The 27237-nt window shown below is 44.7% G+C and overlaps 1 protein-coding gene across 6 annotated transcripts in view; it reads right to left on the bottom strand.

The window, feature by feature from the left end:
* The window catches only part of MAML3 (mastermind like transcriptional coactivator 3), a 221452-nt gene that overhangs the window by 69491 nt on the left and 124724 nt on the right, over positions 1-27237 (bottom strand). For all 6 annotated transcript variants that reach the window (XM_048074966.2, XM_048074965.2, XM_048074968.2 and 3 more), the window contains exon 2: positions 12973-14463. In XM_048074966.2, coding sequence (XP_047930923.2) covers positions 12973-14463 — 1491 coding nt within the window. The remainder of the gene's footprint in view (positions 1-12972; positions 14464-27237) is intronic.

A 27237-nucleotide genomic window follows, 5' to 3' on the forward strand; every position in this document is an offset into this window, starting at 1 on the left:
CTTTTTGGTTCACAAAATGGAAAACTTCAAGCATGAAGGGCGGTAAGGAAAAACGCTCGATGACTTAAGGGGTTGACTTAAGCACAGAGAAACCGCCAAAAGAGAAAAGCATGAAAAAAGCCCTTCATGGCCTGCTTCAGAAATCAAACCACACACATGAAACAAGTGGAAACTCTCCATAGCCCTTCAGAGAAAATAAGCAAGAGCAGCAGCATTGCATTGAAACTGCAAGAGGGATTCAGGGCACTTTCCTTCTGCAGCTCAACACAACAGGACTTCTTTCATCAGCTGAAGAACGAGCAAGCCTCAGCAGCACGTGGAGTTTGGACTCAAGACGAAGATGCCAAGGCATAGAGCCCATCTCTCAGAAAACCCCCACGGTTCCAGGCCTCACATCCACACTGCACGAACACCTCGGGTAAATGCTCAGCTAAGCATCAGCCGCTTGAAACCACTCTTAAGGGCTCATCCTCCTGAGCCTCCTGGATTTCCCCGTCCCCCCCCAGCCTGGTACTGAGAGGTCTTTTCCAGCCTAAATGATCCTTACGGCCTGGCTACGGCCACACACTTCTCCCTGCCGGGAGGGTAAGATACAAATGGCAGAGGCTACCGGTTGACCTCATTGCCAGATAAAATCCATTATGCGTGATTAAAACTTAACAAAATGCAATCACATTAAAAATGACTATCATGAAGTGCACCATGATTTACTGACTAAATGAATGAGAAATTTATCTGAATAAAATAGTCCCAGCCCTGCTGCATTGGCAAGGCATGATAAATTGCTGATTGTGAGGGGATCGGCGCTTGCTGTTGGATGACATGCACGCATTGATTGTTCCTAACAACGCTAATTAGCATAATGGCATCTCCACATGTATTACAGAAAGTTTCTTCTTAGCAAGCAAAAATTATTTCAAGCCTTCAGGTCCCAAACTGCAAGGCATAAAGATGGAAAGAAAGGATTTACAAGCTGCCTCGCTGGCCTTTATTATGCAGATGAGAGGTCCAGCCCACTGGATCTTACTTAATCTTGAAGAGATGGGAACAACATTCAAGAGAGCTCTGGCATTGTGCTATTAAGCTGTGATCACAGTGGGCTGTTTTTTACGTAGCAGTGATCTAATTTTGTGAGGCCAGAAAAAGCCTTTGAAAAAGATGAATCTAATCCTAAAGAACTAGAAAAAAAAACACCACACATTTCTTCAATTTCATTAACACAGGGGGCAGGCCGTGCAATCCTTGCGTAAGCGCTCCCATTGACTAGGGCTGTGTAGGTGAGAAAGCGCTCGCCAAGTTGAAAAGGCAACGCACGGTCTATTAATAGGAAAATAAAAGGGGTGCAAGAGGTAAAGAAAATGAAGGCCAGCGAGAGACCACGTGATTCTCAATTAATTGAAAATCAATCGCAATAACCTGCGTTTTTGGCTTTGAAAAAATCTGTGAGGTGATAAAAGACCGCCTTAAAAACAACGCGGTGCCCCACGGCTCAGCATCCTCAGCAGGACTTGGATGTCAGGGCTGCTTAGGAGGATTTTCCAAATGGCCACGCTTCATCCAGAGGAACGTGCTCTTCGGGAGCGTGAACGAAAGCTCATTTGTCTACATCAACGCTCTGCATTTTGTTGACACAGTACGCTGTGCCCAGAGCAGAGGTCCTGAGCGGGAGGAGAGGAAAGCAGAGCCCTAACCTGCAATGCTGGAGCACGCACAAAGGTCGTGGTCACAGTGCTGGGAGCTCTCTCGAGGTCTCCTGACATTCCAGCAAACTGTGAGCCCATCTGTAGGCGACACCCGTGTCCCTTCAGCAGTACCCTCGCAGCCCACCCTGTATGCAACCAGAGTCAGGGACTGATTTTTTTGTGGTTTTAGCTCCCATTGGAGCACTGGGAAGCTCCAAGGATGCCAACCCCGTGCAAACCAGGTGCAGGAACTGGGCGAGTGCAAACAGAAACTTCTGCTTCAGCAAACCCAGAGACCTCTCTCATCTCTGAAATCTCCAGGTGAAATTCAGAGCTTCCTCTGCCCGAGGCATGCAGGCTGCCTGGTACCGTCCTGCACTCCTGCCTAATGACCCCCACGTGGTAACGTGAAGGAGGTAAATACCACCCCAGAACAACCACGTACATTAAATTTTACTATACATCCATATGCACGCTACGTACTTTGTGACATACATATTAACTATACCAGAAATGTCTTGAAAGGCCTTAAATATTTCTGTTTTACACATCACTTTGAGGGAGCAGTGAAGCTATCTTCAAACGATGAGAACAGTTTCACGCCACGTGAAGGGCGAGAGAAGGTATCATTAACACAACTTAGAAGTCACAACAAAAATCACTTGAAATTACTTTTCCATCTATAAGAATATTAGGGCTTATAAAACTAATTTACTGCCAGAAACAAACCCTCAGGGTGTGGGAAACTACATGCCACTAGCGATTCAACAATAGAAAACTCCTACACACATTTTTTTTTTTTGTTTCAGCCATCTACAATAAGGGTATACTACAAGCAATCTTAATCCAGCAGGGCTGCTCCACAGTTTTGAACGTTAAAGTCCTGGCTGAGATGGATTAGTGGGCAGATTGAAGGTGGAGCGGCCAGATTTATCACATGGATGGTGCCACCACATTAGCGAGATTATATCTGAGATCCCCCAGTCCTTCATCTGTCTCATGACTGGTTAAAAAAACATTTAGTATGACAACAAATATTTCATCCTATTTCCATCAGCCAGAGGTACACAGGCCACACAAAGCCATGGTGTCTTCAGTTATTTCCTGTACGCTGTGACAATACCAAAAAACAGCGCCGTGCTATTAAGCAGACATGAAGGGGAGGCAGAGAAGCAGAAGCTGAATGAGGGGAAACAGAGGGCAAGCTTGAGGGGGGAGGTTAGAGCGAGAGAGAGAAAAATGGCTCGTGGAATAGCAGGGGAAGAGAAAAGGAACAAATGTAATATAGGGCAGATCTTAAAAAAAACCTGCCGGACTTAGAGGGAGAGAAGTACACACTGGAAAAATAATTCCCTAGACCGTGCCTATTGGGCAATCTCGTGAATTTTCCTTTCTCTAGGCAATACTATGTACCAAAAGCAATTTAAAATGCAGATTCTTTTGAGAACATTAACTCTCAAGCCTGTAAGGAAAGTCACATCCGATGAGGAGGTATCTTCTCAGGGCAGACCTTAAACGCTTTCTAGGCTGACCCTTTGAAAATCTTTTTGTTTCTCTTTTTTCTCCCCAAAATAGCATAAGTTTCTCCAGATAGCATAAGGAAACAAACGACAGGTTACAGGTATGCCACTACTTTTAAAAAACTGAGATTTTAGCTAGTGGGGACGAACTTGGCAGAGCAGATTTTACAGAAGGCTGCTAGCATGAGCAGCCAAAGACTGAGATTCTGGAGCGAGGATTAGACTTTAATATTGCACAAGTGTGAAAAAGAAGTGAAAAAGAGAGAGGTAAAACATTAAAACATGATTTTGTGACAGTGCTGCTGGACGTGGGCTTGCTTTCTTACGAGATACTTGCCCTTGCCTCGACAGCTCCCACTCTTACTGCAGAGCAAGAGCTGCTAACAAGCTCCCACTGGGTGTAAATGAGCAAGCCACCTGTTGGCAAGATGTGTTGACACAGGATGGGTGCTTTCTTCACAACGTGTAAGATAGGCTTGCAGGCTGATACATGCAAAGTGTTCTTCACGCACAGGGAAGGAAGCTACCTAAGGGCAGGAAGACCCAAGAATACATGTATGCAAGCACGACACGAGGACGAAGAACCGAGGAGCCAACAGACTGGCTTCTCCCCATAGTAACAAAGTTGGCTGTCCCGGACTTAATGCTGAGCTGCTGAACAATAACATAGCAAGGGCAGGTTTCCCACTGCCCATGAGGAATGAAATCTTTGCTGAGAGCGCAGAAGCCACATTCTTTAGCAAATGAGATGCATCAGCTGGGATTTGGCAGAACCTCCTGAACGCAGGCCTCCAAATCTGCACTCTTAACCACTTACTGGGACTATCTTTCAAGAGGTATTACACAATTTCGGACTGCTAACAGGCTGAAAGCCATGAATTGCAGTAAACAAAGATGAGTGACAATGAGCCACCAAAGCTCAGCCGATTACTTTTCTTCTAAAAAGTATTATTTGGACCTAAGCTCCTAGCTGGAACATTAATCGGTATTTACTGATGTCCTCCTCCTCAGGCAAAAGAGCTGAACTGTGTTCATGTGTTTGGATAAACAGCCTGCTTCGGCATCACTGGGAACACTTAAGGAGCCCGGGGATTATGATACAGCAGGGAATTTGCTCTTTCTGGCAGCACTCAGCCTCCTGTATGATATCTGTATGTTTTAGCTTCTCTTCCTGCATCCTTTTTCTTCTTCTGCCACTTCTTGCAGCTTCCAGGGTAGTGCAGATAGTTGTGGACAACTTCAATCGTGGCATTTCTGATTTTTGGGCACTTCACTGTGTTACCCAAAACGAAGCTGTCAGCGCGTGTAATCGGGAGGGATGGCAGTGGTGTCATCCCCTGCTCGCCAGCCGGCCCGACGCTCAGCCTCAGGAGCTCCCCAGCCCTCCTCGCAGCGCCTCTCCTGAGAGCAGAGCTATGGGCAGAGGGAAGGAGCCTACACGGCATGGAAAAAAACAAGGCAGGCTGAAACGTGGAAAAAAAAAAAAAAAAGAACAGGATGGAGCTTGTTTTTAAGGTAACCACAATCTATTAATAGTTCAAAATAGGCTTTTTAATTACAGGATACCCTGTAACCTCTGAACCCTTATTGATCCATCATCTGATAAACAGTTTTGCTTGCTGCAAGCTCCTTAAGAGGCAGGCGCTGCCACAGAGTCAGACAGCAGGGACAGGGGTCCCTGAAAAAAAAGCAGGCTGGGAGACCACTACGGTCTGTGGCAGGGAGCAGAAACCAAAGGAAACGCACGTGGCGGAGTCCTCCCATCCCTCCTGCAGCAAAGGGAGCGCAGCGGACGGCACTGCTTACTCGAGAGCCGTTCTGGTCGGAAGAATCTCTCTGTGTGCATAGTGAATCTCTTCTTCTGATACTAATAAAAAATCTACAAGTTTGCTTGGAATAAAAGCTCAGTTCATATAGACCCCTACTGTGGGATGGAGATGGAAAGAGAGATGGAAAGAGAAAGAAAGAGAGAGTTAATTTTAAATCCAGTTTCCAGTTTTCTTTACAGAGGCTGGGAAAGACAAGGACAATATACTTACACTGAAGAACAAACTCCACACTATCTGGAAGAGGCTTTCCTATAGCAAAGGAATTTACTAACAGTTTGTTCCCTGCCAGACAGCGGAGTCCAAAGGCAGTTTTGGATTTAACAACAGCGGAGAGACACAAAATGACCCTCGGGCGTGGAAGCATGGGTCGGGGTGGAAATGCAGGCTGAAGGCAGTGCAGGTAACCCCTTACAATCCGCGCAGCGAGCTCTAAGTGTCCAGCTCTCACCGATGTAAAGCTCGCTGCCACATGCCTAATGAAGACTGATCACTTCTTTATTTATAAATGGATCTTTACAGATGGTAGTGGGGAAAAAAAAAAAGACACTTTAAATGGTTCTTCTGTGGAAAGATGGTAGGTTTCGGTACCTCCAGAGCCCAGACACAACAGCCAAAGCAAGCAGAAGGCCATTGTGAAGCACAGTACAGCGTGTTTGCTGCTGCTCACAGCTGGCTTATTTGCAAGGTATCGCCCTCCTGAATTACCCGCCGCACAGGAAATGGGCGGACAGCTGTGAACAGCCCCCGGCCTTCCAGCAAAGCCCTTTCTATTCCCAAATTAGTGACGAGGCTTGTCTGCCTGCCACTACCGGCGAGGGAAAGCCAGCCACCCACCTCAGCGGCGGTTAGCGTCAGAAGGAAGAAGAGATCTTCCTCGCGCTCCTGGCATGGAGACGAAGCGGAGGCCTCCCTAGACCCGCGGCTGTACTGTTAAATCTGGCCAGGAGCTGGTGATGATTTTATTACTCCTGTTAACTGCAACGTCTAATAAAGCCACTACACACAGAAACGCGTGCACGGCTTCCTTGTTGGTGGCAGATGAAGCTGTTTATAAACACGCTCTTTGTGCCGAGCAATTACTTCTCCCGCATCCTCGCCGCCGACAGCCGCTTGGAACCAATGTGATTTGTTCCTGCGAGGTGTCTTTTCTGAAAGGGCCGCGTGACACGTGCTAGAAATACAAACACGGCCAAGGAGAAGCTTCCAAGAGAGAGGTTTAGACTGGTGGATCGTGGGGGAGGACAAGAAGAGCAGGGGAGGGGGAGAAGGGGTGGAGAAGAGATGGACACCATAACCTTAGCTGTCTGGCTGGGCAGCATGAGAACAGGTGACACTGAACCAAGGATAAGGAAAATCATAAGTATTACATTACCTTGCAATGTTACTGTAAGATTTTACATATTTTCCTTTAAGTTTCACTTCCTTGAGTCAAGGTGGTATAGGAGAATCAAAGCTTTACTTTAAAAAGTGTATCTGTCCCGTATGGGTAAAGAACAGTAGGAAAACAAGAATCCTAACGGTTTGGAAAACTGGAAGACAATTGCTACAACCACCCTCAATATGTATTATTTGAAAGAGCTCACGATTTTAAAGCAATTTTAGAATTTCTGAATAGTTTGGACCAGCAGTGTTATAGGGCACAAACCGACTTTAGAGACATTCAGATTTATATATTCATGAAAGTAAACATAGGAATACAGACTCCTCTAAAATAAAGGTCTAGTAAATATTTCTGAGATGTTGAGAAGCTAGCTGGCAAACCTGGGAATTAAGGAAGGAAAATAAAAATAAATGAACAAGAAATACTCTGTAAGTCTAGCCTCCAGGAAAACGTAAAGTTAGGGACCGTCACAGTCTTAGAGAAATGACACAAGGACAAATATTGTTTAACAAAGTAGACACTTTTGTATTGTTTAACACTAAGTAGACAACATGACCTGCGCAGGATGGAAACCTAACTCTTTAGACTTTGGATGAAAGAGATGAAGAGTTAGAGAGGCTTGTGAACAGCAAGAAATGGATTGTGGCTGGTATTGCTGAAAGCATGTGGAGTGGGTTACAAGACTGGAAAACTTAAATCGATGATGACAACTTGCCCTCTAAGAAAAAAGTAGCAAAAAAGAAGCAGGAGGGGGTAGCATTTTAAGATACTATTTAAGATACTATTAAGATACCATTTTTAGATACTGGCTATCGACATTTCAAAACCACCATGCTTTGAGATTACAGTTGTAGTTAATGAAACTTATGGAGTGTTGGCTGGCACACGTTGTATCATCAGACTTACAGGCCTAGCTGAACAACAGAGCAAACTGCTCTTTAGCTGCAATCCAGATTGTGTAGGAATAAGTAATATGCTATTCTGCTGACTTCAAAGTAGAGGACATTAAATACACTCCTTGTACAGTTGGAAATACACAATTTCTGCTTCTGGAAGTAAGGTAGGACAACTTATTTATGGACAAGAATAACTCATGCTCTCAGTCTTCAAGAAACTAGACCAGAAGCCAATCACACAGCAATGTATTTTAACAAACCTTGGAAAAGTGTAGAAATTTTTAAGAATTGAAGACTTGACACTACAATTGTGATATTCAAAATGAGGAAAAGGTTGGTTATTCTGACACGTCTCCAGCAAAACAATGGAACCATTTCTTTCAGCTCTCTATCAGCAGTGACTCAGAGGATAAAACAGGAATACCAGTCAGCATGGTTTCAGGAAAGTAGGTTTCACCAGAGAGAGCCATGGTTTTCTTACAGTAAGATTATTAATTCAGTTGGGACATGGGAGCAGTGCAGTTATACTGTGATTTTACAAGGCTTAGACTAGAGAAAAACTTGGTATCAGAGAAAAACACTAGGTATATGGAATGAACAAACTGTGTATTAGGTTAAAAAGTACATACTCACAGGTCTCGAAAGACAGTTAATGAGCAAATATCAGCAAGCTAAAGGTTTTTTGTTTGTTTGTTTGTTTTTAGGACTGCGCTGTGGAGATCTGATCTTAGTCAAATACTGTCCAACATTTGTTTCTTGTGATTTCTGCTAATATGACCTCCTTCACAAGAAGATGGGCAAATGATACTGGAAAGCTAAGTACTAGAAGGCCAGGCTAGCCTTTATAAATTGCCTGGTGAGATGGCAAGAATCCACTTGCTCTCATTTCCATTACCCTTCTGTCCTTAAGAATCTATGGGAGACTGACTTCTAGGGAGCAAATTTTGGCATTTATAAAAGGCAGGCACTGCATTTGAACTCCAGTGCAAATCTTTTGAAGAAAACAATGCTTATAAGTCAAACACAGCAAAGACAGGCATTCGCTATGTCTCTGTTAGTTGTTCAGCAAGCGATCCTCAAAGTGTCAGTCATTATTTCCATTCCAGCTTGTTTCCCCTAAAATCTAGTAAGACAGTTCTGTTTCTGGTATACTTTCATACAGTGAATACAGATCTGTAGACTTTCTTCTTTACTTTCAGGTAGGCTTAAAAAAAAAAAAAAGCCAAAACCCAGAACATCAACAATCTCTTTTTCTCACTATCCCAAAGATAACCTTCAGGAAAGTAGAAAATCTCTTTTATTATTCCAGCAAGAAACACACCTTTTCACTTGGAAAGGACGAAGACTACTACATTTCAGAAATGTTCTCTGGACACAGATCTCCCTTTATCCTTCACATGCAAAAACAGACTGAGCAGATGACGCTTCTTCAATTCATAAGACGAAAACAAAAGACAGAAAAGAGAATTTGAAGGTAGTTCTACACCAGTATGGTGTCATTTCTCCTCTTCATTCACATCCCTCCAATTTCAAACAACATAACTAGTGGTTTCAATAAGAACGATAATTGCAGCATCCTCACAGTCGCATGCAGGCAAAGAGCTGCAGTCTAGTTTTATTTTTCTTACACCCACAGAGAATTCTGTTTTGTTTCGACCTCTCATTACTCTCCCTCCCTCACTTGGCTCCAAACATCAAATTCTCTCTCAGCCATTCAACATCTATTCCATTTGGCTGCTTTCTTCTCTTACCATTATGCATACATATTGAACAGCTGGAACCAAGAACAGGCACAATTAATGATTCTGAATTTTTCCAAAGAAAATGTTTTCACTTTTCCCCAATTTGAAATTACTTTTGGTTTAAAAAAAAAAAAAAAAAGGAAAGAAAGAAAGAAAAAAGACTACCATTAAACCTTACAAATACCTTCAAAAACTAAATGGAACATTTTAGGTTAAACAAAGGTCTAAATTTTTAGAGAGAAGTTTGTTTTAGGCTTGCTTTTATTTCTTAAATCACATACAAGTCTAAGAAAGCCCCTGTTCCATCTTGGTGTGAAACCAGTTTCTTTCACTATCACACAGGAAGCACAGAACAGCAGAAGACCTCTAATCCTCAGATACCTTAGAAGTTACCAGCCCCAGGGAAAATCTGTGCTGATGCCTGTAGCCCCAACTAAGCAAGAATGCAAGAAGCATCCAGGAAAAGATGAGGCTAAGGGGCAACACCTGCCGCCTCCTCACAAGCTAATATCCAGTTCTAGGGCAGATTAGGGTATGTGGGGCAGGGCTAGGAGTGGGGATTTCCAAGCACAAGCCTGACCAAGTGGAGAAAAGTAGGGCACGAGGGAACACTGGCAGCAGGACGGAGACCTGCTGAGCGCAGATGGGTCAGGACCTGAATACGGATTTTACGGTCGGTCCCACAGAAGCAGTCTGAATTACCTTCTGCCTAACACTGTAAAAATCCCCTCCTTAAAAATCCAAACCAGTATCTGTTTTGTGGCAAAAGAGAAGAACACCCCACCCAGTGCTCCTTTGAGGAGAACAGCCTGTAGGATAAAATCGAGGCGCTCGCATTGCGGGGCGTATGCTTCGATCAGCTTCGGCGCAGAGGGGGTACAAGCACCAGCACCGGTCCTGGTTCACGTGGTGAAGCGAAGGACTACCACCTCTGACAGGAATAGTTTCAGTGCTGGCATTGCAGAAAGCCTTCAGAGAAATTCCACTTTTACTGGACGGTGGTTTTGCCTGTGAGGCTGGTCAGTGAGCACTCTGCCTGTCCAGACACCGAGCTAAATGGCTTCCTCTCCAGCTGCTCACCTTTCCTTACAACAGCACCTGGCTCAGCAACCCCAGGACACAAACCCCACCACCAGTCACCCACGGACACGTTCACAGGACAGCCACAGGCTAGTGACCTCCACAGTGTCCACAAGGTCCCAGCTGAAGTGACAAAATGGTGCCTCTCTGAAGTATGCTACATGATCAAAGCCATGACTGCGCTCTGCTCATTAACAGAACGGCCAAAATGGATGCAGGTTTAATTAATGTATGTTGTGCATGTGCATACAAACACGCAACGCCAGCCATGCTCGGATTTTGCGGAACACAGAAAATAAGACCAGGCACTGTCTTTCATACATGCCTGATGTTCCCTAAATCACCTTTTGGGTCCTGAGCATTCCCCTGCAGTAGTCACCTGTCAGAAACACACAGTCAGTGCTAACCATACGACAGAATAGCTGGAACTTTTTTTCCCCTTGAATGCCATTTGTTAAATCCTCACGATTATTTAACACACACACACTTTTACAATTCTATGTCAAAGACCAAAACTACAATGAAAGCAGAAACAATAAACTCACTGAAAGATACATTCCCCTTACGCTCAGAAATGTGTTTTAAACTGAAGGGTTCAATCTCCTTCTTTTCCACACATGATCTGGCAACTCTGAGCGTCCACATCCTGCAGCTAGTACTAGAATCAGATAATCTGCATCAGTCTGGATTCAACGCAAGAATTATCAACACATCTTTTTACCACCTTTGCAAAACCAATCAGTTTCTACCAAGCACATCTCGCAACAATAAAGCATTCCAGTTTTCCAGAGAAATGCTTTTCGGGGAAGCAGGAAGGGAAGGAATGAAGAAATACTTTATAGTTAGAAATCCATTTTTCCAACTTTCCTTACCAAACAAAATCCCTTCTGGGTAGACAAGTGGGTTTCACAAGTCGTGAAGGGACCTTACTACATCTACATGCAAGCAAGAGCCTCCTTCATCCCAACTGGGTCACTAAATGTGAACTGCACATATTATATAACAAAATGGGGTTTTGTCTTATATTTCTTCTTTACGAGAAAGAGAAATGACTTAATATCTGGTCTTGGCTTTGGAAGAAAGTCTAGTTTTATCCAAACATCTAGTTTTTTCCTACATTAAAAAAAGGAACTGAGTGAGATTAGATATATGAAATCTCAACTTCCTGTTCACTCTGCAGAACTGCAGGGAGATAGTAACATGAAATTTCTCAACTTATGAAATGGAGGGGATGACATTAACTCTTTCACATAAGCAGTTCCTCCTCTCAACTGTTTGATGATCTTTGACTTCAACAGATTTAACAAAAACAAAGAAAAGAAACTATAAAGCATTAGACAGCCTGGCCAAACATTACATGCCTCTCAATTACAACCTGACAAATCTGTAGCTCAGATTACAGTGAGTTTAATGTCATTATCACAGCATTTCTCTAGATAAGTCGTCACAAAAGGAAGAGGCTTCAGACTGGCGATTTCTAAAGCAGTAGGCAAGCTGAATTAAAACAGAAATACGAACCTTAGAGCTGTCACAACACATCCTGAACCATAAACAGAAGGGTTTTGCAATTCATTTCAAATAATATGAGATGGCCTCTGACCTGGCAAAGCTCCTGCTCCTCCTATTGGTAGATTCCCAAACTCTATGGCCTGAAGAAATGACATTTTTTTTCTGTATTTCTACATGCATTACAGTGTGAGTCACAGTTAAACCATGCTCAGGAGGAAGTACTCCTTGTAGGTGGCGTGGAAACAGCTGAATTCGTAAAATGATGTTACACTAAAACTATCAACCAACAACTCTATTAGTGTACTATTATATCAGAATTCCTGACATGTTTTGGTGGCACATAACTTCTGCGAAGGCATCACCTACTTTGTGAACTGAATATTAACGTTAATTCTTTTTAAATAACCTTAAAACAACATTCAGAAGATTTATTCTCTAGCTTCTCCATTACACCAGCGTGCAGATCTTTACAGAGCCTGCTCAAGTAAGAATACCCAGATGACCTAGGTGGCGATAGGGCTGCTTGGTGTTACTATAACCGTTATTCAAACCAATTATTAACTCATTCCGAACTATTCCACAAGCCTAGCAGCTGCTACACCAGAGGTTACCATGGAATACAAGCGAGACAGATGCCAAGTTAGCTTCTTGATGAAGGTAAGTCAGAAGACTCTACAGATTTACAACATTATAATACTTGAGGTTGCTGAAGACTTCTTGAAAGTCCTGAAATAAATCATCTGATTTCAGGCATGGTTCAAGAACCACTAAAAGCATTCAGTTATGTTTACTTCTTCCAATGGAAACCAAAGACATTAAGCACCCAAAATGCCCTGCCCTTTGTCACCTGAGCCAAAATGCCAAATATGCTGTTTAAAGCTGGCTAGATCCTCACCCCGAGAAGAAAGGGCCAACCACTCCATCTTTGTGTTATAATGGTAACTATCCTGTGGAAACTTAGCTATACAGTGGTTTGGGATCCAAAATCATCAAATCTTACGTAACAAGAAAAGGAAACAAACTTCCCAAGGAGGAGAGTAACTTCAGAACCAAAGCTTTCCAAAGTGGCCCTATGCACTCATCAGTAGAAGCACAGGGAAAGAGTGCTGGTTCAGAAAAACGGTCATTTAACATTTCTTAAATATAGCGCAACATCATTTCAGTCATTTCACAAAAATGATTAAGCTCCAATATCACATGAAAATCCAAGAAGCACCTGCAATGACATTCCATACTTTCCAGAAGAAATAAGATAAGGAGACCATAGAAAGAGTTATTAAACCTTTATATTAGACAGTTTTTGGTTGCCCGCGCATTGCATATTCACACTTACCTGACCGAGGGAAGGAAGTGTTGCATATGCCATGGGCTGGTTCATCATTCCTTTCTGCTTCATGATGAGCATGCGCTTCTGTTCCTCGCTCAGGTGTGCCATCTGAGCTTGCATCTGGGGCTGCTGGGGCTGCTGCTGCTGCATGTATGGCATCATGGGGTTCTTGCTGGGATTTGCCATTGGCGGGGTCATCCTCTGGCTCAGCTCAGCATTGAAGTGGGTCAGAGGTTTGGTGTTGCCATAAGAAAGCATATTGGGCTGTTTGCTTAACGAGTTTGTGCCCAGGTTATTTGGCTGCTGATTGATCATATTCATGTGATTCTGAGGGAGGTAGTTATTAATTGTGGTCTTCTGTGGATTGTTTGCCATAGGAGGCACTATTGGGTTTTGGTTGTTAAAGGCTTGGGGATACATCATTGGACTATTTGGTTTGTCTGCGCTGAAAGGTCCCCCATACGGACTAGATGGAGGGCCGACAGGTGACCAGCTTGAGGCTTGATTTGGATGCTGCTGCTGCTGTTTCTGCTGCATGAGCTTGGCTCTTTGCTGCTGCTGTGCAGCCATTTGCTTGAGCTGCTCAGCTGGAGACAAGTCTGTAGTTGGCATATTCACAGGCCCAGGCCCTGATCCTGCCACAGTTGCTGCTGCTGGATTCATAAGATAGCCATTTCCAGATCGCGTCTGAGTTTGGCCTGGCGTGAGGGCCTGGTTGGGAGTTTGAGGTGATTGAACAACACAGTTTGCTGGTGAGCCCGCCTGGATTGGAGCTGGTGGAGCGCTGGATACAGAAGTTATACTAGAGGCTGTGGAAACATTTGAGAACGGAGGACCAGAAGACGAAGGCCTCACCTGGGGAGATCCTAATGGAACATGAGCAAATGGGGAATGAGATGGATCACTTTTAACACTTGCACTCTCTTGAGTCTCTGTGGCAGGCCTGGGGAATTCTGGCTCCTTCTTCTCTTCGAAGTCTTCATTGAACAAATCCTGTATGTCATCTTCTGGAACAGTGTTCGCTAGTTCATCTATTAGCTCCTGCCACTCCTGATCATTCAGATTAATGTCCGAGAAAAGCTTATTCTGATTTGAAAGAGATGTTTCTGAAGTATCTATGCAGGTAGGGTCATCCAAAGGCTCTTGCTTTAGCTCCTTGTTTTGCAGGATGTTAAAACCATCGTCTAGCTCATTGCAACCATTAACGGGGAGCTTTATCTCTGAAAGCCCGCCGTTTTTACTCAAGTCTTCTAGCCCACTACCGTGAGTTCCACTGTTCTGCAAGGGCAGGGATGCTTTCATGTCAAGCTGGTGAAGAGGAGAAACAGCAGGCAAAGGCAAATTATTAGGCAAGCTGTTGATTGCCTCGATGCCTGGTACATCCTTCCGTATCCGCTTGCTGGTTGGAGAAAAGCTGCCATCACAAACTCCATTCTGCTGCTCTCCGTTGATAGGTGAACGTGCGCCTTCCAACTTCCTTTTCACCGTCTCTTGAAGCTTAAAAGAAAACAAGAGAAAAAAATATTAACCAGTTGCAGAGACAAAAAATACTGCTGATGAGCCTTGTGACAGGTGCTTGTCACTAAGACGACTAGAGACAGCAAATTTTAAAACCTAATTAGGAAGTTTCTCTGATTTCATTTTTATGCCTTGATCAATTTGAGAAGACAGATTAAAACAAAACAAACAAACAAAAAAACAACAAACCAACACTCCCCCCAAACCCCAACACACCCTGGCCTTGAACAGGAGAGCACAGACCCACAGTCACAGAACTGTAAAACATGTCTGTACACTCCAAACTACCCAAATTTTAGAGAACAAATGGAGTATTCCAACTTTTTTGTGCCTAATACAGTCATGAAACTTTTGCTTTCACAAAACACCCAATAATGTCTTCTGACAGTTTGACCCCTTTAAGGAGTCTTAAATTAGATGTTTAAAAAATTAATCACTAGAATTTACTATTTACTCTGAAAATCTTTTTTTTAATTTCTATAAATTTTTTGAAAAATACCTGCAATACAACTGATTGACTACTTGTATTGAAACATGTGTTGTTGACACTAAAATTTTTGGAGAAAATTCATTAACATCGTTTCATTTGATTAGCTCTCTGTTCTTTGGCTGCAAACATATTGAGAATCAGTTTTAAATGAGGAAAAAAATATATCTACTCTAAAAAATAGCAGGCAGTTTTCACGATGCTAACGCAATTAAAACACAAAAAAAGGCTAACAAAGAAGAGAAGCTAGGAGCTAACATACAAGAAAAATAACTAATAGAAATGATAACAAAGCAAGACAAGTCCCAGAAAGCAACCAAATTAGCTGTATGAATATTATAAAAAATAATGTGTTAATACAAGCTAGGTTAAAAGACGAATATAATTTAGGTTAAAAGAAGAATACCAAAGCAATGTTACAATCTTCTACCACACCAAAAGTTAAGTTCTCTGCTTTATGTACCAGGCTAAAAAAAGCAGCCCTCTTTAGCTAAGGCAAGAAACAATAGTGGGGAGGAGAGGAAGCAAAGAGGTCATAGCTCTAGCGAACTCCTTCAGGACACACTTGCATCCTTGATACTAGAACAATAGAGGACAAAAAAATGAAAGATTTTATCAATTTTTAAAGTATTTTTACTGGTATGAAAATCCCAGACACTCGGCTCCCACCCCTGCCCTAACCTAGAGGTCCTCAACCTTCTTTCTTCCCACAACCCAGATCCCATTTATTTCTCCTGTCCCAGAGGGCCTGCTCCCCCCCTTTCAACCCGTGAGTAGAACAGGCAAGCAAATCCCTATCTCGTCATCTCATCCCCATTTAGAGGGGGAGTCTGTGAGAAGGCTGCTCCCTTCTCTTTCCTCTCGGTCCTGTGTGCACTGTTTGGTGTACGATGCAGAAGGACAGGGCCTGTGCACACGTGGCTACAGTCCCAGCTGCGCATGCGCGGGATGCTAAGCTCTGTGCTGGTCCTCTGCAGAGATGTGGCCTTCCTAACAAAGCCGCCTTAATCAGAAACTGTGCGAGCACACCGGGCTGCACAGCATGGAGCCTCACAGGCAGAGGCATCTCTTTCCCTTCTCTCCATCCCACTGGAGCAGCAACCTCACAAGGCAATTACCACCCGTGGGTAGTCTGTGCCAGCTAACAGTGATGTGGAAGGTAAGGCAACACCCGAAGACCAGTGTAAAGGAGAAACATCAAATCCCACATGGAGGCATATAATACTGCTCTCACCTCCTCCGTCCCCTCCCCTAAAGACCTGTGCTAAGCTGAACACCGCTGTACAGCACTGCAGCTCCCTGCTGCTTTTTAACCAGCATCGTTGGCATGTGGCAGAAAACTTTCGCCAAGCCCCTGAGCTTGTTTTACCGATCTGTGCCTGGCCTTGGCTCACACCCTGGGGACAAGGAGAGGACGGTGTGGGTGTGGAGCAGTACCACTTCGTGGACAGGAGAGCAGAGTCGCTTCCGAGTTCCCTTTCTTCACAACAAGGGAAGAAAATCTGCCTTCAGGTGCAGGTGTGCGGTAACGCAGTTGATATAATGGCTTACAATAGCATATCTAAGTGATGTCCCTCATGGGCCACTCACCCAGTTAACAGTTCTCTACTGTCCTCACTCCAGTCCCAAGCAGTCTCACGAAGAAGGCGCTATCCCTCTTTGCTTCCATGTCAGAAAAGCAGCCACTGAATGGCTGCTAAGTTCAGTGGCTGAACTTACAGGGTTCAAAGAAACATCCAAAGCTTCGCCCCGAGACCATACTGGCAAAATGGTAAATGCTCATACCAAAGGACCCGGAACAGACTTCTGGTCACGAAGAACAGTCCACATAAGAAAGAAACGCCTTCACTTGTCTTAATAACACACCAGGGATTAGTAAGAGTGATTATTTCCTGAGAAATATAACAAGATTGACTCCGTGTGTTTCACATCAGTTTGAAGGCATCCCTTACAAAATATGGGTAAGAGCGATACATTTTCAGGTTTTATATCTTTTGCTAATTTATCCTGAATCCAACACCTTATTTGTACATGAATGTTTACCAAGAGAATCAGAACTATCTAGTGGCAAATAACCAGCCCTAAAAATACCAGCTCCTAAAGATTTAGTCATGCTCTGAAACTTGGATGTCCCCCTGTACAAATATACAAGGACTTTAGCAAAAGTAAAAGCAGGCCTAGTATATAAATATTAGTAACTGTGTTTATTATGTATTACAACAAAAAGCAGCTTTAAGATGGAAACTATTTTCCATCAAATATCAGATGTACAGAAATCTTGCCGTGTTGCAAATGAAAACAAAATGAAGCCTATTCTAAGTTTCTAGCTCCGCATTGTTCTCCTTCAGATCTTTTAGGATATTGGGGGCTAACAAACACTAGAAAAATCTAATCTCTTTCTTCACCAAACAACTGTAGGTAGGCAGAAACATAATACAAAGGTTTATTTGAAGGGAACAGGCTGTAAACAAACTTTGCAGCTGGGGAAGCATCTTAGCTCCAGCATTTTGGAGGGGCTGGGGGCCTTAACAATAGATGTATCTCTTTTAGGTACCACACAAACATTCTCATCAACTTGTTTCAATGCAAGTGTTCATTTTCATTCCTTGATTTCATTCCTGACAACCATGTCAACTAGTGGCTGGCTTGAATATCATACGCTGACCATATGCTGGCTAACAGCTTACTGCATCAGGATTCCAGTGTCTTGGAAAAAAATCCCAGCACTTCCCCTTCCCTCTGTAAAAACAAAACCTGAAGTAAAATATTCTCCTGTAAAGCGTCTTCCACTTCCTTCTAAGAAGTAGCATACGGCTCGGGCAAGTAACTGACAGCATGTATCGTGAAGATATTAGCAGCACCTTAGAGATTTATAGGAGAAGACTCTTGATGAATAAAATAAAATACAAATAAAAAGCTTGCCAGGTTCATAGGCCTTTAGCTTTATTTACACAAAATATTTGGCCAATGGAACCGCATTTCAAAGCAGGTTTCTGTCCCAAAGCGGAAGACAGGGTGAAGCAGGACTCGCTGTTATTTATATGCCTTTGGAGAAACTCCTGTTGCAGAGCAGGAAAAGGTCAAACTTTAGTGTGTTGACTTGTTAAATGACTCGACTGGGGTGGATGGACGAGGACGGAGGCTGTGCACACAAACACACAGACGCATGTGGACCCAAAAGGTCTCATCTAACCTGTCCTGAAGTTTTGGGCAGAGCCGCTCGGACATGCCACAGCATACCCAACACATAAACAACGGAGCGGCGAGGCTGTCGGCAGAGCTTTCGTCTGCTGGGAGAAGCTGCTTCGCTTCATCCCACCAGCAGCAATTCATTTTTCAAAAGAAATTAGACCAAGGTGCTGTTGTTATAGCAACAGTCAGAGCCACTTACCCGGCCCCATCCCCCTGCTCACGCTGACTTCAGTGGGCAGCTATTTCAATTATGTATGGGGAGTGACCAGGACAGCGGCTGTTTAGTCCTTTTATTGCTCTTTCAAAAATTAAAAAAAAAAAAAGGGAAAAAAAGGCGCAGAGACTAAATCCTCTGTCTGCTTGTTGAGGTTGAGCACAGCTAGCAGCGCCTAGCACAGCTCCACATCCAGCTGATGGCCAGAGGATCTGCGAGCCCACAGACCAGGAGGCTGGGGCTGCTTTTGCAGATGCTCTCACCCGGCAGCTGGGCAGCGGTGCTGAGAGCTGAGACCCAACCCGGGCCCTCCCAGCAGGATTTCTGCTTTCCCTCCCATCAGTCTGCCTGCCTCGCCACCTCTTCTCCCAGGTTTTCCTGAGCTTGCCCCACCTTTCTGCTCCCTTCCTCCCCTCGAGCTCGCCAGGGGCTCTGCCAAGCACCCCACCTCAGCCACCTCCAGCCCGCACCCGCACCCCAAAAGCTGCAGCAATTCACCCCTGAGCATCTTGTGCTGCACTCAGACAGTACTTAGGCAGCTTAGTGTGTGTCCCAGGGGTTGCTGGCAAGTGACACTAAGCAATTTGATTTGACCCGACAGCTCTCCTAAGCAGAGACATAACCACCTCACCTGAGATCAATAAGGAACAAGCAGCACCGCCGTTTGCACGCCCCAGATCCAGCTTCAGCACCCGAAAGCATTCCTCACCTCCTGCTCACCTGCCCCTGCTGGGCCACTTCAGAGGGACATTAAGGAGTCATCAGTGCCAAAGGGCACCACAGCCACCTCTCCTGACCACCTTCTGAGGTCCTTCAGCTCCATACTGGCCTCTTAATAATCTTAATTAATCTTGCTGCAGGTGTCATGCTGGGGAGAGCAATACAGCCTTTCAAACGCCAGAGCTGACCTCAGACAAAGGGCTGGGCGAAGCAGAGGCGGGGGACAGGGCACTGCTTCCAACCTTTGGGAATGCTCTGTGCGCCCAGCCGCTCCCCTACTACTCGAGCTTCCTCACTGCACCGAGGCCTGCTAACTCACAGGGTGAAGCCTGACAGAGCAGATTGATTTCGGATTGCAATTGCTCACTTACAGCACATGTTGTGCTCCTCCACGCTGGGCCTGCCCAGCTCCTGTCGGCCACTGAAATGTCTCAAACACAGGGGAAGCTCCCATCGTGAAATCCGTTTGAAGCCGGTACAGCCTTGATCTGCCAACCTCGCCGGTAACCTGTGCAGCTCGGCAGGTTCACTGCGGAACCTCTGCTGCGTGAATGAGGTCAGGCCTCTGCCTGTTATCGGGTGGCTTGGGGCTGCTGGAAATGCCATCGCCCTTGGTTTCACAAGCAGTCATCAGGAGAACAAATCACCCGCAGTAGGAGTAAGGAGCACAAGCATGCTCAGGGCACTGGTTAAGCCTGAACGAGCCAGCAGTGAGGAAAACGATCCGTCTCCTCGCTTGGTAGCCGGGTCTCTGGGACAGGAGGAGTTCCTATTTCCAGCGGCTGCCTGGATGGGAAGCAGGTAGCACACAGGGCCCTCGCCAGAGCTGCCCACCCGGCCGTCAGGGATCACGCTGGGAGGTCAAGCACAGGACGGGGAGGAACAGCAGCAAAAAAGATCCTGGATTGGAGCAACGCGGTGACAGCAGCAGTGAAGTCAAAGCAGGCCAACGCCGTGACTCTGCCCACCCTCAGCCAGCGAGGTGGGGATGCTCGCAGGGGCTGGAACAGGCAGAGAAAAGCAAGAAGCAGCAGGCGCTTTCACCAGCGCTTCCAGAGAGGGAAGAGCAAGAGAAGGGAAGGAGACACGTTTCTGTGGAGATGGGAGAGAGAAAGAGAGAGGCCTGCATCTGTGCCTCCCCCTGGACTCCACCATTCTGCCCGATCGCAGTGCAAAGTTTTGTACTTCCATTGCTCGAGTCGTGGGATAACAGAGGACTTCCAGCCCCGTGCATATTAATTTCACCAAAATAATCAAGACAAACATCTTTACCGGTGTTTACTGCACTCTTCTAAACCACCCCATTGCACTGCTGCAAGACAGACATTTTTTGCTGTAGGAATTAACAGAGTGGAGAGTACCTCACTAACGAGGCACGCAGGGGTGGAGAAATATATACAAGTAGTGGAGAAATATATACAAAACATACAACTTCGCTGCTCAAATTGTGTACATCTACAACAGGCTGGGAAAAAACAGCTGTGCTCTTTCTGAAGACATATGTGCACGTATCTTATGTATCAATTCCAGTTTGCCTTTAAAATATTTTCCTTTTGTAATTTCTGTCTCTCCCACCGCGTAACTCCAACTTAAATATGAATGCAGAAATGCTAAATGACACGCTTTGAGGAGATTTGGAGTGCAGGGTCCCCGGGGAGGCTGTTGAGTAAAACACAGGCAATGGATGCAATTAATTTTCTCAATGTGGAATTATTGGCAAGTTTAACAGGACTTCAGAGCACAAATTATTTCATGGATGAAATGCTGTCATCATTGTCAGCAGCCTTCCAGCCTGAGTGCACGATCTGCATGGCTTGCTCCTCTTCAGGTCCCTCCAATCTAATCCTGCTTTAGCCCAACTGGGTAAACACTGGCAAAGCAGTAACCTCGTCACGTACGGAGTGCCAGCACTCCTCTGTTTGTGCAAAAGTCTTAATGAAGGTGCTAAGAGCCTGAGTGCTAAACTACTTAGCTGGCAGTGCCTGCTCCCGTCTCTCACACAGCACAGCTGAGCTGCGCTCTCCCCGCAACTGTCCTCGCAGACGGCAGGAGCTATGCTTTCAAAGCGTGTTATGAGGATTTAGCCAGGCAGCCTCTAATTGACTTGTCTGGGAGTTGTGCTGATAAATCTCCACCCTTTGAAAACATACCCAATCTGCTTTGTATCTGGACAGGAGAAAAACTAATGATAAAAAGCAGACCCTGCGGATTATTAAAGCTATACCTCCTGAAGATCTGCAAATGAAGGTACAAAAGAAATGCAAGAAGCTCGTATTTAAAACTAAGCAGCAGCAAAGCACCACAACCAGCAGCGTTGCCCGTGCTTGGTTTTGCACCACGGCTACTCATTCCCTCCTCACTAGTTCTTTAACCTGCTATGTGACACTACAAACTGTCTCCTGGGGAAAATCTTGCCCCGAATCATCCTGGGATGGGCACAAGTCCTAGCAGCTAGCTCAGTGCGCTTGTGCCACCTTGCCTGCCTAGTGAACTGGCATTCGGGACATTGTACTCTGTGAAGGAGCAGCAGCTGTCTGCCCCTGCCTCTGCTTCCCTTTGTCATTAAGGCAGTGGTAGATACGAGCTCTGTTTATGACTTCAGCATCAAGAGACTGAAATCTTGCCTAGGCGCTGTGAGGAAAGAGCCCCTTCTATGTTTAGAGCAAGCGATTTACCTTCCAGTTGCATGCAAAGTACCGCCATGGTGCAATCTACATGCATAATATAATTATCAAGAATATTCTCAGAGAAATGCCGAGGAAGTAAACAGAAGAGATGAGGGATGGTGGAGGGAGGCATGCCACCACTCCTCCGTTCACCCTGTTGGTTTCTGAGGACTGTGAGCTCCTATTCAACCTCCGGTATTACAGAAGCCAGTCTAGCGTATGATCTGCAGAAGACTCTCAGCAAGCTATCAGAAGGCTGAACTCGCACCGTACAGTTGTCTCCCTTTCATTTTGCTGGTATGTTAACTCCCAACAAGCACCACCTCACCTCGACATGGTTACTTATTCCGTAGTTGCATGAAGTAGCATCAGGAGTTCCTCACAACAACACGGGATAAGTAATTTCAGGGATTCTTCCACACGACTAAGTTCAATTCATGGTTTTCTAAGCAAAATGTTCGATACCATCAGAAAAGAATGGGAATGAATGTCAAGTAGTCTACATACTGTACCTGTTCAAGCCCACACGTTAGTCACCTTTTTGGGTTCCACCACCGTAAAATAACCTTCCAGTGGAAAATAAATTAGGATCATAACTAACAGATTCAAAATGGTTAATTTATCCCAGAATTTCTCTCCATAAGCCTGTCTCCTCTTCCCCAGCCATCCCCTGCACCTGGCTTGTGCAGCTTGTCTGAGGACATAGGTGACCTGATGACTTCTTTGCAAGGAGAAATACTTTTGAAGGACTGGAGGTTATCTACGTACAAGTTAAAGAAGTTAACAGAGCAGTAGGCCTTGCAAAGGAGATCCAACCATGATGGGGGACCAGGGAGAGAATCTTTGGCATGCTGATGAGGTAATACTACAATTCTTCCAAGTCCTAATTCTCATTATGCTCCTGAGCCATGTCTTTCAGGAAACAGAAAAAAAAGAAAAAAAAGAAGAAACATGGGACAGATGGGCCTGAAAGCAGAAGCGTGCTAAGGTACAGGCCATTAAACAACAACAACAAACTAACTGAAAATGCTAAAATAGAAAAGGCATTGGAAAAATCCAAAATGGGTTTCTTTTTTTTTCCCCTTCATGCAAACAGTTCCCTCATCAGTACAATCAGCTTGATCCATCTCTAGGAAAGAGTAATGCTAGACCAGCTTGTTTGCCTTGCCTTTGCATATCTATTTAGAAGACTGCATGCAGCAGCAGCTTTGTAAGACTCCTTTACAAAACCTATGGGGTCTTACATAGCCCAATCATACAAGGCGCTGAAGCCCTCAGCTCCTGTGAAGTTCACTGGGAACTAAGGGTCCAGTTGGTAAGATTATTTCTTCTGCACCAAAAGTTCTTCAGAGCTGGACGCTAGCTCTGATGAAACAAATCTTCTTTACATTCCCTTTTCCTTTCAGTACAAGTTATAGCCAGCACTGTAAAAAAATTTGCAGGATCCTTGAAGACCTGTGAAGACTAAAGGACTCAGAAGATTGTACAAGATGCCCTAGACACGTTGTGAATTATTCTGAGCACTGTTTGAGAGCTATTTGCCACAGGCTAAAGGCCAGAAAAAAAACGTGAATAGCAGTTTTGCCCTAAATATGGCCAAGCAAACCACACAAAGTTTACTTCTTTGTTGCCTCAATGCCTTCACCTCAAGCTGACCTTGAGTCTCACAAAGGCATGCAATAACAACTAATGGAAAAGTACTCGTCTGGTCTCCCAGATCCCGGCGATTATCAGTCACAGACTCCCAAGGCTGGACCTGCTGTGCGGGGTGAACTGCAAATGCACCATTTAAGTCTACTGAAGAAGTATAAAGAAGAAGAAAAGAGATTTTAAACAAATCAAGGCTCTGATTCAGCGAAGCATTTAAAGCGCATGCTTCACCTTGCCCACCCTAAGCACTCTAAAATATAAAGAACAATTTATGCAACCAACAACGCCATCTGAGACCTTTGCTTGGGTCTTATCATCCTTATTTCCTCTATAACAGCCATCTTCACCCCAGTATAAATCCCGTCCCACCCCAGCATAAATTCCATCCCCTTTCTAGGCTGAAAATACATGCACAGTGCAGTTGATTTGCATATATGCACTGGCTTCGTGCTTCCCAAAGGGCAGATGCTAAAAAGGATGCACAACGTGCTGTATCTCTCCTCTCCCTGCATGCACCCGGAGCACCCAGGGAAGAGAGCAGCTGCAGGAAATCTGCCCAAGTAATTCAGCATTTGCTCCTGGCCGTTCTTGCCCTCCCGGTGAGCAGTGTGGACCACTTCTCCCAGTGCCCCCAGCAGCTTCCTCAGCAGCGTGAATGCACATTGGCTTGCCACGTGATAATGATGCCCAGCGTGGGCACAGATGTGGTGGTACATGCCCAGCGTTGGGGAATGGGCTGTGAGGCATCCAGAAAAGATGTCTGCCTGCAGCAAATGCCAGCAGTGCTGTAAAATCATCTGGCCTAGAGCACGCTTCTCTGTTGATGTCTGAAGGACATCAAGAAAAAAGGTGCCTGTGCTCAATCTAAATAAACCACTCTGACAGGCGGGGAAGAGCCCACAGGCTGGATGTGACCTGCCACTTGATGTTGATCACCTCAGCGGGAACCAGTCTTGTGAAGAGGAGTCTCACGTTTGCTGCTCTGCCCTCCTCCTAAAGCTGTTCCGTGAAGTTTTGCAGGTACCACATCACCAGAGTATCTTATCACTGAACATTTCCGAAAAAAACGTTAGCTATTGTTAAGGGGAAACCACATCTCTACCTTCCTAAGCCACACAGGTACGCCTATATATATAGGTGCTCAGTTCTACTCAGAGCTTGTCCAAAGCAACACAGTGTCCCTACGCGCAGCAGCAGCCTGCCTGCAGGGCAATTCCCCAAGCTGCTCGCTGTTCTGAAGCTGAACTCAGCTGTAGCAATGGCAGGAAAAGTTTGCAAAAATCCTGAGGGTGTACAGTGCTTCAAGATGCCTCCTCACAAACATAAACGCTGACAAAGAGAGAGGTGGTCAGTGCTCTGCTAAACAGGCCAAATTCCCAGTTACTTGTGGCCGTGCACCAACATACCAACAGATAACCTTTTTTTTTTTTTAATCTATTTGTGTGTTTTGAAAACAGCCCTCCAGAGGAAGAAACTGCAGCTATGTGCATGGCCATTGTGCACAATGCTTTTTTCTTTAACCTTTTTCATCTGATGGCCGAGAAAAATAATCCCTGTATTTTCCACACATGCACATGTAGTTGCTGCCATGACATTCATATGGTTTTGTGTCTCAGCCATGTAGGCCTGCTAAGCACTTATTAGCAGTTAATCCAAACAAAATTTAGATTTCAAGTCCTGTTCACCTCTGAGAGCTTGTGTCTTTAACGGTGTCAAATAAACAAAGACAAAGGAATATTTTCTATTGTTAGATGCTCTAGGTAAACCAGATCCAAGGCTGAGTCACAGAGAGCACCATAGTTCTTTACTAAACCCCTCAGAGGTACGAAACACAAGACATTACAGTTTGTTGCTGGATAAGCCACAGAAACGCACCATAAACCAGCTGTGCATTCACCTACTGGGCATCTTATTTTTCCTTCTTAAAAGACTTTGCATTCCCACCTTTTTCTTCTGTCCTAGCAGTGACAAGCCACCTAGGATCATGGCACTTCCAATTTGTTAGTCTGCTGATAAAGTGCTCTTGGGCTACTACCAGAATTAAGTGGATTTGGGTCTCAGAGAAGAACACAGGTGGGCTAAATCTAAAATAGAAAAAAAAATGGTATGCCTAAAGAAATACAAACCATCATGTAGCACTTAAATGCTGTCTGCCATTCAGATGTAAACCCAGATTAAACCTCTGCATTTGACTTCAGAGAGCAGGGAGCTTGCCTAAAGTTGTATATGAACTCAGCAGCACGGTTAGAACTGAATTAAAATCTCTCAAATTCTCTGCCCAGCCAATAGGAGTATAAAATATCTTACATTTTCTCAAAGCACAAACAAAACAAAAAAAACATATTACAACCAGGACAGCAAGAGCCCACAAACTCCTGTAGGCACCATAAGAAAGCTGCAGGCAAGAACGAGTTGATTCCTTGGAGTCTTAAGGCCACGATTCATATCCCCTACACCAGGCTGGGATAGGGATGACATAAGTCACGCTCTAGAAGTGTCTTTCTTTTTCACCGACCTTAAAGGCAGCCTCGGTAACTAGCTCAAAGGGAGGCATCCACAGTCAGATGCCTGCATCTGGATCCTCCCCAAGCCACCACCATTACTTGCCCAGTCACAGTTAGGGCACTAATTACATGCTACTGCTGTTGACATCTGTGTTTAATTAAGATTTCTGTCTGTGTGGTGTCAAGTCCTCCCTCCAGCTTCATTTCCAGAGGCTTCAGTTTTGTCCCACCAAACTCTAAGAAAAAAAATAAATAAATGAAATCTTCATAGTTTGGCCTATAATTATGGTATTACATGTGCTCTTGGAAAGATGCTTATTTTCTTGCAATGCGAAGGGGAGAAAAAAGTTGTGCAGGTCCAAGTTCTTGCTTCATTATCTACATGCGTAATCACTTCTGGACTATTTAAAAGAGGCAGGGATAAAGGGAGAGGTAGTAGGAGGCACTGTGAGTTTAAATTACAGATAAATAGCAGCGTTATAACCATGATGGTCTAAGCACAGTCTGGAGAGAGAGAAAAAGTATGCTTAATTAGACACACAGATAGCAGGGAAATATATACAAGCTTTGGGGTAAGCAAGCACTTCTTCCTTATTTAATAACAGTGGTAGTAACCTTAGTAACAACTTCAACAATGAGCAGGCACGCTCAAGAAAAGATGGAAAATCGACTAGGTATCAGGCATACAGGATTGTGCGCAAATCTGCTGGGTGATAAAGCTTCCCTAGTACGAGAGTTTGTTTATAAAGGAAATTAGATGGGCAGCAGGTTGAGGTTTTTCCTAGGGCTATTTACAATACTCTTTTATTTTTCCTCCTTTCTTCTAAGCTTTTCAAAACTGTCAAATGAAAACAAAAGGCTGGCAATTAGCATATTTCAGAATTACATTAAGGGCCCAGCTTTAAAATGCACAGCTGCCCCGGAGTGACTTTTTTCAAGGCCAGGTGGAAGGCACCAAGCCGAGAACCGACCCTGAATATTCTGGATCCTGGTGGCCGCAGCAAGGATTTGCAGGAGACCATGGTCTCGGTATGCCCGGGGACAGAAGTCACATTTTATTTTATTTTTTTGCCAAACCCAAAGCTTCCTGGTACTGCCAGACCCCGAGTTCAGAACCACAATAATCATATCAGAAGCACTCCCCGCTGCAGGCGGAGTGGATTTCCCTGACTCATCAGTAAAGTGGTGGCAGCCTTCTCCTCTCCCTGCTAACGAGAAAGCACTGCCGTGCCTGAACCTACAGCAGATATTCTTCTCCCTTCAGTGTTCCCTACAGCAGCACAAACTACCCAAGGCTGTTCTCTCAGTACAGGACCTGGA

This window comes from Anser cygnoides, chromosome 4 (genome assembly GCF_040182565.1).
Source record: "Anser cygnoides isolate HZ-2024a breed goose chromosome 4, Taihu_goose_T2T_genome, whole genome shotgun sequence".
NCBI classification, from domain to species: domain Eukaryota; kingdom Metazoa; phylum Chordata; class Aves; order Anseriformes; family Anatidae; genus Anser; species Anser cygnoides.